Raw genomic sequence first — 14,099 nt, forward strand, 5'->3', positions numbered from 1 at the left:
GTGAGGTTCAATCATTAAGTTGATAGTACCATGCCTAGGTAGGAAGCATTAGGTCCCATGTCTCAAATTCTATTCTCCACTATGTTATTTTAAACTACACTCTGGGCCAAAAAGGAACTGTGGATGAGCTAACGTTAGATTTGTGTGGCTTGGCCACAGGCTTTTAAAGTAAACTCTACCAATTCAGGTTGACTCTAAGTTTATTTATCACATAAATGTTGACCATGGTTCTAATTGTCAGAAACCCAAACTATGGCTTCACCTATAGAATAGTAGATTTGTTATAAAAAGAATGTTTTGTCTTCTTCAGTTAAGTAGTGAAACAACTCAAAGAAGGTATTACAAATCTAGGAATCAGATTTGTTAAAGGAATCAAGAAGAAAGTAAAGTGGTTTTAAAATATGCTTCAATCTTACAATCAGAACAAAGCAGTGTGTGCATGAAAACAAATAAGATGGCTTATTTAGCTCAAGGAGGAAAGAGATTTCCTTAGAATAAATGTAAATGTCTGATCTGAGAACACACATTCGACAGATATGAAAAACAAAAACTAAGATCGTGAAGGCCAGGTATGAGGGTACAGGAGGTACATCCAAGTCTAACTACTCTTAAAGAGGTTATTATAAAAGGGGGGTATATTTTAATTGTTGCAAAATCAGAAATAAGAAATGGGACCCCAGTGAAACCTAACAGAGAAGTCTCATAGGTAAGATCTCAGAGAGCAAATCTTCTCTGGAGAGCAATTCCCCAGAGAAGGCAGAATCCTGCATATTGTGAAGCGGTGGCATTTAGGTTACAGATAAATTAATAGCAAGAGAAATCGGAGAATCTCTTATGAGGATGGAACAGTTATACCAAGAGTGCACATAAAATCTGAACAAACTGGAGAGGGGAATACTAAGAAGATTAATATAAAGTACCCCCAAAAAAAAGTATTTGGTGAACTCCAAAAATTTATGGGCCTAAGATTAAGATTAAGAAAAGGTAAAGGCAAGATGAATTACATTACAGGAGATCCAGGCAGAACAAGAACAAATCAAGGAGTCCAGATCTAAATTAGATGTTGGACTGTAGGAAAATACATTCTGAGTAGGATTATTTTAACTCAGGGAGGTGAAAATGGATAAGACTGGTTTGAACAAAGGATGCTATTGACAAACTTGGAACTTATTGACTTCATATCTCTCACTATGAGAGACCCTGCAAGGAAAAAAATAGCTAGAGAAATATGGTAGAAAAACACAAGTATGGACCAGAAAGCAAAGGGAAGGTAAAAGAAAAGAAAAACCTCAACTGCTGCAAACTATGCAGCCCCAAGTCTGTTACAGGAGGGAATTTTTCTGAAAGGAACAGGAGTTCAGTAGAGGCAAACCCTGGAGGCAAATCCTAAATACCGAAGAAAAGATGACAGAAACATTAACTCAAGACCAGAAGCATTCAAAAACTGAGGAAAGACCATGTCTTCAAGAGGAAATGGCAGTAGTGTTGGCCCTCACTGGGCACCTAAGAAAATGAGCCTCAGAAACATAAACAGCTCCTTCAATTCAGAGATCCACTGAAAGTTATTCTCCAGTTGGAACTGATGTGGAGATGAGGGGGAAGCTGTGCCCATCAAGCAGGTTTCTTAGGCCAGAGGTCAGTACAGCAGTCACCGGGACCCAGGATTGAAATTAATGCTCCCAAGGCAAGGTGGACACTATGCCACTAGATAGGGCCAGTGTTTGGTTCAGCACGGGGTCCGGAAACACAGGACTCAGAGGGAAAGAAACATTAAGATGTTTGGAACACCTTACAAAGGCAAATAATGGTAGAGTTATTTTCGTAGGTCAAACAAGTCTTTATGACTGGGGCTACCACCAATGTAAATTTCTAAATGTTGCAAGAGTGCAACACTCTCAGTACCCTCTGAGAATAATAATAACAGCGATAATGGTGATAATGTTATATAACACTTACCAAATGTCCGGCACTTGTTCTAAGGACTTTACACAGACTTCACTTAATCTTTACAACAATCTATTAACGTAAGTATTATAATCCCTATTTTACAGATTAGGAAACTCACTCTCAGAGAAACGAATAACCTGTCCAAGGTCATACAATAAGTGGCATAAATGGAATTTGAGCTCTGGCTCCAAAATCAAAGCACTTAACCAACACTTTATGAAGCCTCTTTGAGAGAGGAGACAGTGTATATTGGTCAATTTTTCCTGTAAGATATTATAAATACATAATGCTATAATTAATGCCTTGATGGGAGATTGCTTCCCACTGAGTTATGTCACAGGTCATAGACTCTGCTCAACAGTATAAACTGTCTGGAATCTTGGAAAGTCTGACATGAAGAATACTTTCTCTTCTTTGCCTTCCTTCACTTAGTCTCTGCTATGGTCTTTGGCAACAAGCACATGGGACTGGATCATGCCAAACAGGAAACATCATTTTGCTTGGAATGGCCACATGAGAAACTGGGGATTGGATTCTATTCTGAATGTGCTGGGTGTGGGGCTGATGTGATCATCTTTTGGTTCAGTAGGAAGTAGGAAACATGAGAAAGTTGGTGTAGACCCAATTCAACTTCTGAGCCCTCAGGGATGACACCCACTGCAGGAGCCCAGACAGTAGCTGTTATAGGAATTCCAGCTCAGACCAGGCATCCAGAAGCCATCTGGCTGATACTGGAAAGAATAAAATAGGAAGGACTTCAATTTCTTTGAGTTTTAATTTGAGAAGTTTGAACTTTTATTGGATTTTAACTCACAAAGGTAAGATTATTTGATTATGAAATTCACTTTGTGGACTTAAAACTTTTGGATTTTAACTTCTTTGAAATTTTATTCTTCAAATTTGATTTCTTTACAAAAAATTGATAATGGGCAAGAGAACATGCAAATTCAGGGTATGTTATTAGAATTTTGTGATTGAAATATGTTAATCGTGTCAGTTGATCTCATTGTAGACTCTCTGAAGAACTTGTTTAAGAATATATAGCTATTTTGGACAGCTAATTTGAGGTAGGAAATGTAATAGAAAATGAATGTTTAGTGTTCCATAGCATGGCTTTGGATCCAATTTAATTAATGTGCTATTCTAACACATTTCAGAATCTTCTAGGGTAAATTTCATACTACGCACCATGATCTAGAAGGTTCCACAAAGGAGCGGGGTTTGGTTATTGGAATAGCAGCATCATAAAGGTCCTAAGAGAATGAGTATCTCTTTCCACAAGAGGGAGAGTGCCTCCCCTGGTTCACCATAATGTAATAATTAAGCTAAAGAAGTTAAGATAACAAAAAGTTGGGGAATGTTTGGGGGAATAAGAGTGTTATTAAACAACTTCATCAAACTCTGATACTATCTACATGTGTTCTGCCACTACTATGTGCTTCTGTAACACCGGGTAGCTCATATATGATCAGTAAATAGGGGAATGATGTCAGTAAGATATAGAAGTTCAGTCGGTGAATATGTGTTTTTTCCTAGGCAAATGAGGCCAACAGAGTAGGAGTAGAATTCTATTCTTTAGCAGGGAAGATAAAAGACGTTAGCTTGGCTGCTGCACCGAGGCTCCCTCCCCAAAAAGGTGCACCCTATGCCTTGCATTACTCTTTGTGGGAGTTTTGCTTCCTCCTGTGCCTTCTTTAAAGAAGCCCCACTGGCTCAAACCTCTAGCTGGCTTTCATCTGCTTTATCTCACATTCTATTGTTTTAGTGCAGCTTTAATATCTTCTGAAGCAGCACTCTGAGATGCCTACCTGGGCTATTTATATTATCTCCTAAGTTAATAATTATTATTTTAGTTAGCATTCTCGTTTTAAAAGTGCATAGACTTTGGTCTTCCTCAAACCTATTTTTCTCACAGCACTGTTATTTTTGAGGGTGTAATTTTGCAGAATGCATTTTTCACACTTATTTTATGCTCTAGCAGAAATGCTACACCAGCATGTTGACCATATATAGGAATATGGCATCTTTACACGGTGGGTAGTTCTCTTATACTCTCAAAAGAATAGATCAACATAGGAGCCACAACTAAAGAACTTTTCCACATGTAACAATATAAATTTCTTTGTTAAAATCTTCTATGGTTTAGAAATTTTAAAACACAAGTGATTTGTAAATCCCATGTGTTTTTAAAGGTTTTACTAGACTTGATAAAGTAAAAACAGTGGTTTAATGTCATGTCAAATGTACTCATTTCTCACAGCACAGGAGGAACAATTGAAAGTATATCTAATCCCAAAACAGATAGGAGAAAATCTTTTATTTTGTACATCTGTTACTTTTAGTTCTTGGTACAATTACGCTTCTAATTTGTGCTTAAAAATAATAGATAATTGCTATGATATTAATATTAAACATTATTAAATGACTTTTTCTGATCTGATACAGAGGAAGTAATCAAAAAGAAGTCATATATCAAATCAGAATGTTAGCATTTATTTAAAGTAAAAGATAACTTTCATATAATACTTGACCTTTCCCAAGTTAAAGTTCAGAAGACTATCAGACATAAAAGTTTAGGGATCTCAGTCACTTGATGCACAAAATTATACTAACAAACAAAGAAAAAAGAAATGCAGAAACCTAATGTTAAGTGACTAGGGTGCTGCACACTGGAAGTTCCTCCAACAGGATTAGCTTCTTTAAGTATTTTAAGTCCAGTGAGCTTGTTATGCTTCCCCATGTTAGTAGTTGCATAGGCTAATTTCAGCTGGCATAAGCTTCTATAAGTATGCAAAAACACAGGGCAAGGCATGCATTAAAATGTGATAATAGGACACTTCTGGGAAACGTGAAGCATGAGGCATGAATCTGAATGCCTCTGGCATCCATGAAGTCTCACACCTCAGAGTCAGAACTTTTCTGTTTTGATAACTAATTCTATTATACCACATTTGGGAAGGGAAAAAAAATCAACTCTCTAAATTTAATCTTTCATCTTAACGAGGGTTCCTTAGAGTTTCAACTCTAGCAATTTAGTCAAATATAATTTTTTAATTCCAGGTGAGATGGAAATCACTCAAAGCTAGACAGGGTCTTAAGAAAATGCATTATTTATTTATTTTATTAATGCAAGTTTAAGACCGATTATATAATATTGTTTATCATACAGAAAATTTAAGCCTATGTGATGGGGGAGGGGACAAAAATGTAAGAAGGAAGAAATCAACTTAATAATGTTACTCTCCCCACTCCCCCAGAAAAGACCATGAGGAAGAATTCTCTGTGTTACTTATGTCTTAGAGGTAAATAACTAATGCTTCTAGATAATGGGTAAGTGTCTACAAGTGCTTTAAAATCTTCAGATGAAAACTCCTAATAAAATGAAAAATAATGCTCATATCTAATACAAACATTAAAAATAAAGAAAAATAGATTTGGTTTCTAAATATACACACACATATATGATACTTAGTAAAAAAATTTTAAGAGTTATAAACAGTAAGTATCAAAATATCAGTGGTCACTCAATAGTATTAATTAAGGATGATAAAGCCAGGAAAGTTTGCTTTTATACAATACAAGCAAGAATACTGGAAACAAGTGGGAGTATCCAGTAGAGCTATATCCCAAAATCACTTACAGTTGTCTATATCTAGCCTTGCAGTTAAGTATGCTACTTAAGATTTTGGCCCTCTTCAGGTATATGAAGTTAAGGTTTAAATGAAGTGATAGGACCATACAGTAGCACATTTAATAGCGTTAATTGTGGCACTATTAAGTAATATTAATTACTACTAAAGAAATAAAAAGTAAATTTTTAAATAGTAAAAAGTAAAGTAATAGTAGTAACTACTACTGACAGTAATTTAATGATGTGAAATCATGTATTTTTGCTTTCAAAGACTGGCAAATCAGTGCCTTTAGAAATATAGAGGGAGGTCTCTTATTTTGACAAAGACATACAATAAAATTGTTTTAAAGCACATTTCATGACTTTTGAAAAACCTCTAGAAGTTAACCAAAACATTAAAAAAACTCTGAGCATAAAGTAGCACAATTTCTTGTCTCTCTCTTTTGAAAGCTGTATACCATAGAAATTGTTAAATATGAAAATATATCAATTACTTTTGTTTATTAAGTTATGGCTTGCTAAGGTTAAAATACCCATTATTTTAAAAAAAAATCTAAGCTTGTGCTGTGCTTAGATGACTGTTCGTGACCCCCCAAAATTCATATGTTGAAATCTAATCCCTAAAGGGATAGTATTTGGAAGGGATTAGGTCAAGAGGGTGGAGCCCTCATGAATGGAATTAGTGTCCTTATATAAAAGACCTCAGAGAGTGCCCTTGTTCCTTCCACTATCTAAGGACACAGTGAGAAGACAGCCATCTATCAATCAGAAAAGGTTGGGGCCCTTTTCTGACAAAGAATCTACCAGCGCCTTGATCTTGTACTTCTCAGCCTCCATAACTGTGAGAAATAAATGCTTAATGTTTAAGCCACTTGATCTATGGTATTTTTGTTATAGTAGCCCAAATGGACTAAAACATGATGAAATAAAAGATTCCCCAAACCTTAATACTGTTTCATGATTTCCCTTCATACAAGAATGACATGTTATAATTAAACTGGTTTTTATATCTTTTCCTTTTAAATGTATAAAGTAAAACAAAATTATGTAAATGCCTTTTGAAATAGTATCACATAGTTTACAAAATCTTTGCCACTTACCTTTTGAAATATCTTTAATTTTCCTGCCATCTAAATCATAAAGATATCTGGCTGATGAATTTAGGTTCATTCTCATTGTGCAAATATCTAAAACCTACACAGAAAAAAAAAACCTTATAAATACTTTATCACAGTTAGCTCTAACGAAATTGAATACACATTTAAAGTCCTTTCTCTACTATATGGGTATTTAAAATTATAAAATAAAATTTGATGATTTATCAAATGTTTCTAATATATGAAATGGAAAAAGGCAGTTAAAATGGTTAGATTCCAATTGTACTTTGAGCACACACACAAATATTAATAAAAAGAGAAAGGAGATATAAGGAATATTAAAAAGTAGTTATACATTATTTAATAAATGGTAGAACTCTGGGAGATTTTTATATTTTTCCTGCTATTTTCTATATTTTTCATTTATTTTACAATGGGGAGGATATTATGTTTTAGATTAGGTTTTAAGGTACTTTCCTTAGCTTTTAAAGTCTTTCCAAGTGTCTGAAAATAAATTATAAATATCACAGTCTGATCACAGTCTGATCACAGTTCACCTTGATAACTTATGTTCTTTGGGTGCTAAAAAATGGAATTAATAAACCACATTTCAAGGTCTTCCATGAGCCTGAGTTTGAAGAGCTTCACTTTTAATGGTTTCTAATATGCTAAAGCCCTTCTCTTAATATTTTAATTTCTCAACCTGTTCTTTTTTTAAATTAATTTGATTGGAGTATAGTTGCTTTACAATGTTGTATTGGTTTCTTGCTATACAGCAAAGTGAATCATTCATAAACACATGCATATTCACTCTTTTTTGGATTTTCTTCCCATTTAGGTCACCACAGAGCACTAAGCAGAGTTCCCTGTGCTATACAGTAGGTTCTCATTAATTACCTATTTTATACACAGTAGTATATATATGTCAGTCCCAACCTCCCAATTCATCCCACTCCTCCCTTCCCCGCTTGGTAACCATAAGTTTGTTCTCTACATCTGTGACTCTATTTCTGCTTTTCAAATAAGTTCACGTCTACCATTTTTCTAGATTCCACATATAAGAGATATTATATATTTGTTTTTCTCTTTCTGACTTCATTCTGTATAACAGTCTCTAGGTCCATCTCTGCAAATGGCACTATTTCATTCTCAACCTGTTCTTGATATAGCCCTTATAAGGGTGTAACAATCATCTTTCCAACATCAGGGAAGACTTAAACATGCATCAGTTGGAGAGAAAGTTCTATTCAGAAGATGAGAAAAATTAAAGTAACAGAAGGAAGTTGGGAAGTATCAGGAACCTGAGGGCAGGCTTTTATCAGGCTTTTGGAAGTGACTCCCAAAACATGAAACTTGCCACGTTCATTTAAAAGTCCATAATGTATTCCAAATCCAAACTGAAAGTACTTTGTCTTCCATTCTTACTGTTCATAGCTGTAATATATTGCTTTTACATAACCAAGAACTGCTGAAGGACAATGTTCATTACATGATTATATAGTTTTAAAATTTTTCTGATTACTGATATCACCCTGCCTCCATTTCTGCTCACTTTTATCCCTATTTTAAAACTAGAGCCTGTAATCCTAGCTCTAGCCCAATCAACCCATTTCTTTGTGACAACAGACATATTTAAACAGCTTCATGTATATGTAGAGACAAAATTGTACTTTCTTTCAGTCTGGAGAACAACTTTCAAACGTTGTGACTCAGTTGGTTTATCATCCTAATTGCTGTATCAAGTGATGTGCTGCATTTAAAAGCCAAATATTTAACTGATTAATTTAATCTGACAAATTGACCTTTACTGGATTATATCAGAGGTTCTCAGCCTTTATTCCACCCTTGAACATGACCAATAATTTTCCCACATGCCACATACTCCCAAGGGCATTTACAGGATTGTGTGTTTCTTGTACTCTAGCTGCAATCCAGAGCTTTGGGCAATTTTCAGGAAGTATGTATTGCTGCTGTTTTTCTCAAAACCAAGAAGACTATTCGTGATTAAAGATAAAGTTATAGGAGGGCTTCCCTGGTGGCCCAGTGGTTGCGGGTCCGCCTGCCGATGCAGGGGGCGCGGGTTCATGCTCCGGTCCGGGAGGATCCCGCATGCCGCAGAGCGGCTGGGCCCGTGAGCCATGGCCGCTGGGCCTGCGCGTCCGCAGCCTATGCTCCGTGGCTGGAGAGGCCACAGAGGTGAGAGGCCCGTGTACCGCAAAAAAAAAAAAAAAAAAGATAAAGTTATAGGAATAATCTTGAACCCTCTAATTTAGGAGGGAAATATTCACAGTAGCTTTAACTAGCTTTACCTAGTTAAAAAACAAGGTACTTGCAATGTACTTCATAAGTGACAGTAAGCACTGTCGTGGAGCAAATCCACTGACCTCCAATCTGCCTACTTTAAGTGTGTCAGTGAAGGAGGACCAATGTCATGTGTCCTCATAAGTCAGACACAGTGCTCCCTAACTTAGAATGGCCCTCTGATATCACTGTTCCTACCTCTCTCTAGCCAACTTGTCCATGGCTGGGACTGGTCCTTGCTACCCAAACAAATAAGGTAATAACTCTGGCAACTCTCTAAACCTTATTCTTCCTGCCTTCCCTCCTAACCTCTTGGGTTAATTTCTTTAATGACTACTACACACAAGTTAACCTAGGTCTCCCATCTAATGGACTCAAACTTTTATTAAAGATGCTCAGAAAACAATATTCGAAATATAAGAGAGGAGGTATCAGGAGAAGAAACTGCAGTTTGGTCTGTGACTTGAGACAGAAAGGATAGTGGAACATACAGACCGACACTGGCAGGGGATCTACACATTTTTTAGTAATTAACACAGTCTCTGACTAGAAAAATTCTTCTATTCATCACTTTCTTCCATGTGACTCTGTGCCCAAAGATTATCTTTTACCATCACCAATGATAAAAATACTCAAAGGAGTTAACTCAGTATGCATTCTTCCTTAGCCAGTCACCTCTGAATACTACTAAGAATCTACAGTTGGTCCCATAGACCCTAAAGAGATGCAACCCCCTCCTCAGCATCACCACATTCTTCATCTTTCCATTTTTTATGTTTAGCTCTCAATTTCTTAAGATTACAAATCTATTATTTAAAAGTGCAAGAAATCCCTTTAGTACAAATTATATCCCCTAGTTATTAGAGTTTGAAGCTTCAAATACCTAAATATCCTCCAAAGTTATAATTTACCAGTTAAACTAAGTAAAATATGAGCTATTTAAAGATAGTCCCATTTACTTCAATGAAAATTTCTATGATTTTTAAAATTATCTCAAATATTGCTGGCTTTGAGTCTTAAAAGAATTAGCCAAGTAAAATCACACGGCTTTTCAACTCAAAGATTCTTCTTTTCATTGCTAAAACGTCAGTAAAAATGTTTGTGCAAGCCAAGTTTTAAGAGTTAAATGAGTTTAAAAACTGGCATTAGAAAATCAGATATATGAGAAATTAATAATGCATCAACAACACTGTCATTCTCTCCTACTTTCAGGATGAAAGATCCTTGCAGTGTTTAAGCAATGCCAACCTTCAGTAATCATTTTCTCACAGTAAATTATCAGTGGTATGAATTAGTATCAATATAAATTTCTGTCAAAAGCCCTGAAATGAAACCTCTACTTGTAAGGTTATTCTTAAAATTCACAATTGAAAAATATTCAACAGTACCAACTTGCTATAATATTAAGGTTAATTAAAATACCATTTCCACTAATCTGTACCCATTAAGCTTCTTAAAATATTTATTTTTTGTTGTTGTTGTTAATTTCTTATAACTTAGGTTGTAGAGAACTCTTCTGACACTGAAATCTAAAAACCATCATGCTATAAAACCAGACTTCTCTTGACAAGCACCTGGAAAGAGATTTTCCACAAACTCTTTTTAGCTGAGTTCATTTGTTTATAGTTTGGGGAGTCACCTCCACGCCCACACACATCTGGGGCAGTTTGCAGCTTCCGGAATGGCCACCATAGAGGTGGCGTGGTTCCACAGTCTACAGCCTCTGAGTTTGGTTTGGCAATACCCAAACGTCCAGGTGAGACAGTATGCTTAGCGCAACATAACCCCAGGCCGAGTGAGCTGAGTCTACAAGCCATCAGATCAAACAACATCATCTTCCTCAAACACAGAGGACCTTGATATCTTTTAACATATTTTTATGAGTCAAGCCCAGAAATGGAAGCCCAGATTTAGACCTCCCTACACAATCTCTTCAAAGGATCCTCTAAAGCAGGGATCAGCAAACTACATACACCATGGGCCAAATTCTGGACACAGCCTGTTTCTGTATGGCTTGTGGGCTAAGAATGGTTTGTATGTTTTTAATTGTTAAAAAAATGATCAGAAGAAGAATAATATTTTGTCACACTTTTACAGTATATGAAATTCATATTTCAACGCCCATAAATAAAGTTTTCTTGGAAAACAGTCACACTGTTCATTTATACATTTTCTATGGCTGCTTTTATGCTATGCAGCAGAGGTGAATGGTTGCAACAGAGACTTTATGGTCTGTAAGATGAAGAATATTTACTGTCTGCCCCTTTACAGAAAAAGTATTCCTACTCTCGGTCTACTGCATCATCATTCACTTAAGGTTCTATATTTTCTTGTTCTTTATATATTATCCTCAACTTCTTCATCCATTTCTAAAACTTTTGCATTGTGCACTCTGAAAACACTCCCCCCCCGCCCCCCACCGATCAACAAAATCGACCAGACCTTTAACCTCTTCTAAAAGAAAACGAGCTTTCCCCTGAGTTCACTCATTTCCTCAGAGCCCTCTCAAGCGCTGGGAATTTAGTCTCTGATATCACACAATCTCAAATTTGGGAAGTGGTGTTACTTACAATGTTATTTCAAAATAATTTCTCCCCAACCCTCTTATCGAACACACAAAACAAACAAACCCTGCCCCCCTGAGCATCCTGACCTTCAAGTGCACCATCTCTCCTCAGTCTACTCATTCTTCCTCATTCATGGATAACCTTTGCCACAAGTCCTAACCCTGGGTGACCCTTACTGTTTACTCTCTGTGTGCACACCAAGAAGCCTGGTGCTCCTGGAGAAAGTCACACAAATGAACACATCCTTATCACTATTACTCACAGCCACCAACCTCCATGGTCCCTCAATACTGCCCAGTCACTTCTATTTCATATCTTTGGTCAAATCTCTCCTTTCCTTGCCACAATAAATATTTCAAACTATCTCTGCTGTGTTTTTATCCACCCAGCCTCCCCTTCCCTACTTCCCTTCTTTTTTTTTTTTTTTTGCAGTACGCGGGCCTCTCACTACCGTGGCCTCTCCCACTGCAGAGCACAGGCTCCGGACGCGCAGGCTCAGCGGCCATGGCTCACGGGCCCAGCCCCTCCGCGGCATGTGGGATCTTCCCGGACCGGGGCACGAACCCATGTCCCCTGAATCGGCAGGTGGACTCTCAACCACTGTGCTACCAGGGAAGCCCCCTACTACCCTTCTTGTTGTCAGCAGATGGAATGACCTCCTACATGAGAGAGAAAACTGAAACTTCATCTTCCTGCTACCAAAGCTACAAGCCTACCTACTTCTACACCCATCCTCTCCTTTACCTTCTAGTTGTATTACAGGAGTCCCTGCTCCTATCTAAGGCCAATACTATACCTATGCTTTCAGTTATGTTTGCTGTCAGGTTTTAAGGCATATTTACCCATCATTTCTTGTACGTTTAACTACTCCTTCCCAACTAGATTTTTCCCACTGACACTTACACATGATCAAGTCTTTCCTATCTTAAAAATTAAATCCTCCCATACTCACATCTCCCTCTAACTATTCTGATGCACAGCTAAATATCGTTATCATCTCTCTGTTTCAATTTCCCTTCTTCCCACTCATTCTCAGGCCACTCCTGTCTGGCTTTCGGTATCATTTGACTGAAATAACTCTCACAGAGATTACCAATGGAAAAAAAAGAATCCAACAACAACAAAAAAAGATTGGAGGCGAGGGGGAAGATGGCGGAAGAGTAAGACGCAGAGATCACCTTCCTCACCACAGATACACCAGAAATACATCTACACGTGGAACAACTCCTACAGAACACATACTGAACGCTGGCGGAAGACCTCAGACCTCCCAAAAGACAAGAAACTGCCCACGTACCTGGGTAGGGCAAAAGAAAAAAGAATAAACAGAGACAAAAGAATAGGGACGGGACCTGCACCAGTGGGAGGGAGCCGTGAAGGAGGAAAGATTTCCACACACTAGAAGCCCCTTCGCGCGCGGAGACTGCGGGCGGTGGAGGGGGGGAGCTTCAGGGCCGCGGAGGAGAGCACAGCAACAGGGGTGCGGAGGGCAAAGCGGAGAGATTCCCGCACAGAGGATTGGTGCCGACCAGCACTCACCAGCCCGGGAGGCTTGTCTGCTTACCCGCCAGGGCGGGCAGGGCTGGGAGCTGAGGCTCCGGCTTCGGTCGCAGCGCAGGGAGAGGACTGGCGGCGTGAACACAGCCTGAAGGGGTTAGTGCACCACGGCTAGCCGGGAGGGAGTCCGGGAAAAAGTCTGGAGCTGCCGAAGAAGCAAGAGACTTTTTCTTGCTTCTTTGTTTCCTGGTGCGCGAGGAGAGGGGATTAAGAGCGCTGCTTAAAGGAGCTCCAGAAACGGGCGCCAGCCGCACCTAACAGCGCGGACCCCAGACACGGGCATGAGACGCTAAAGCTGCTGCTGCCGCCACCAAGAAGCCTGTGTGCGAGCACAGGTCACTCTCCACACCTCCCTTCCGGGGAGCCTGTGCAGCCCGCCACTGCCAGGGTCCCGGGATCCAGGAAAAACTTCCCCGGGAGAACACACGGCGCACCTCAGGCTGGTGCAACGTCACGCCGGCCTCTGCCGCGCAGGCTCGCCCCGCACTCCGTGCCCCTCCCTACCCCCGGCCTGAGTGAGCCAGAGCCCCCGAATCAGCGGCTCCTTTAACCCCGTCCTGTCTGAGCGAAGAACATACGCCCTCTGGCGACGTACACGCACAGGCGGGGCCAAATCCAAAGCTGAACCTCAGGAGCTGTGAGAACAAAGAAGAGAAAGGGAAATCTCTCCCAGCAGCCTCAGCAGCAGCAATTTAAATCTCCACAATCAACTTGATGTACCCTGCATCTGTGGAATACCTGCATCTGTGGAATACCTGAATAGACAACGAATCATCCCAAATTGAGGAGGTAGACTTTGAGAGCAAGATTTATTATTTTTTCCCCTTTTCCTCTTTTTGTGAGTGTGTATGTGTATGCTTCTGTGTGAGATTTTGTCTGTATAGCTTTGCTTTCACCATTTGTCCTAGGGTTCTATCCGTCCGTTTTGGGTTTTTTTTGTTTTGTTTTGTTTTGTTTTGTTTTTACTTAAAAAATTATTTTTAATAATTTTTTTATTTT

The 14,099-nt window shown here is 38.6% G+C and overlaps 1 protein-coding gene across 1 annotated transcript in view; it reads right to left on the minus strand.

Moving 5' to 3' along the window:
- DCDC1 (doublecortin domain containing 1) overlaps positions 1-14,099 on the minus strand; it is a gene marked incomplete at its 3' end in the record, with an annotated part of 485,061 nt that overhangs the window by 370,100 nt on the left and 100,862 nt on the right. The window contains 1 exon segment of the mRNA XM_081241118.1: positions 6,679-6,772. Coding sequence (XP_081097244.1) covers positions 6,679-6,772 — 94 coding nt within the window.

The sequence above is a fragment of the Mesoplodon bidens genome, assembly GCF_964165515.1.
Source record: "Mesoplodon bidens genome assembly, chromosome: 7".
Classification (NCBI taxonomy): Eukaryota; Metazoa; Chordata; class Mammalia; order Artiodactyla; family Ziphiidae; genus Mesoplodon; species Mesoplodon bidens.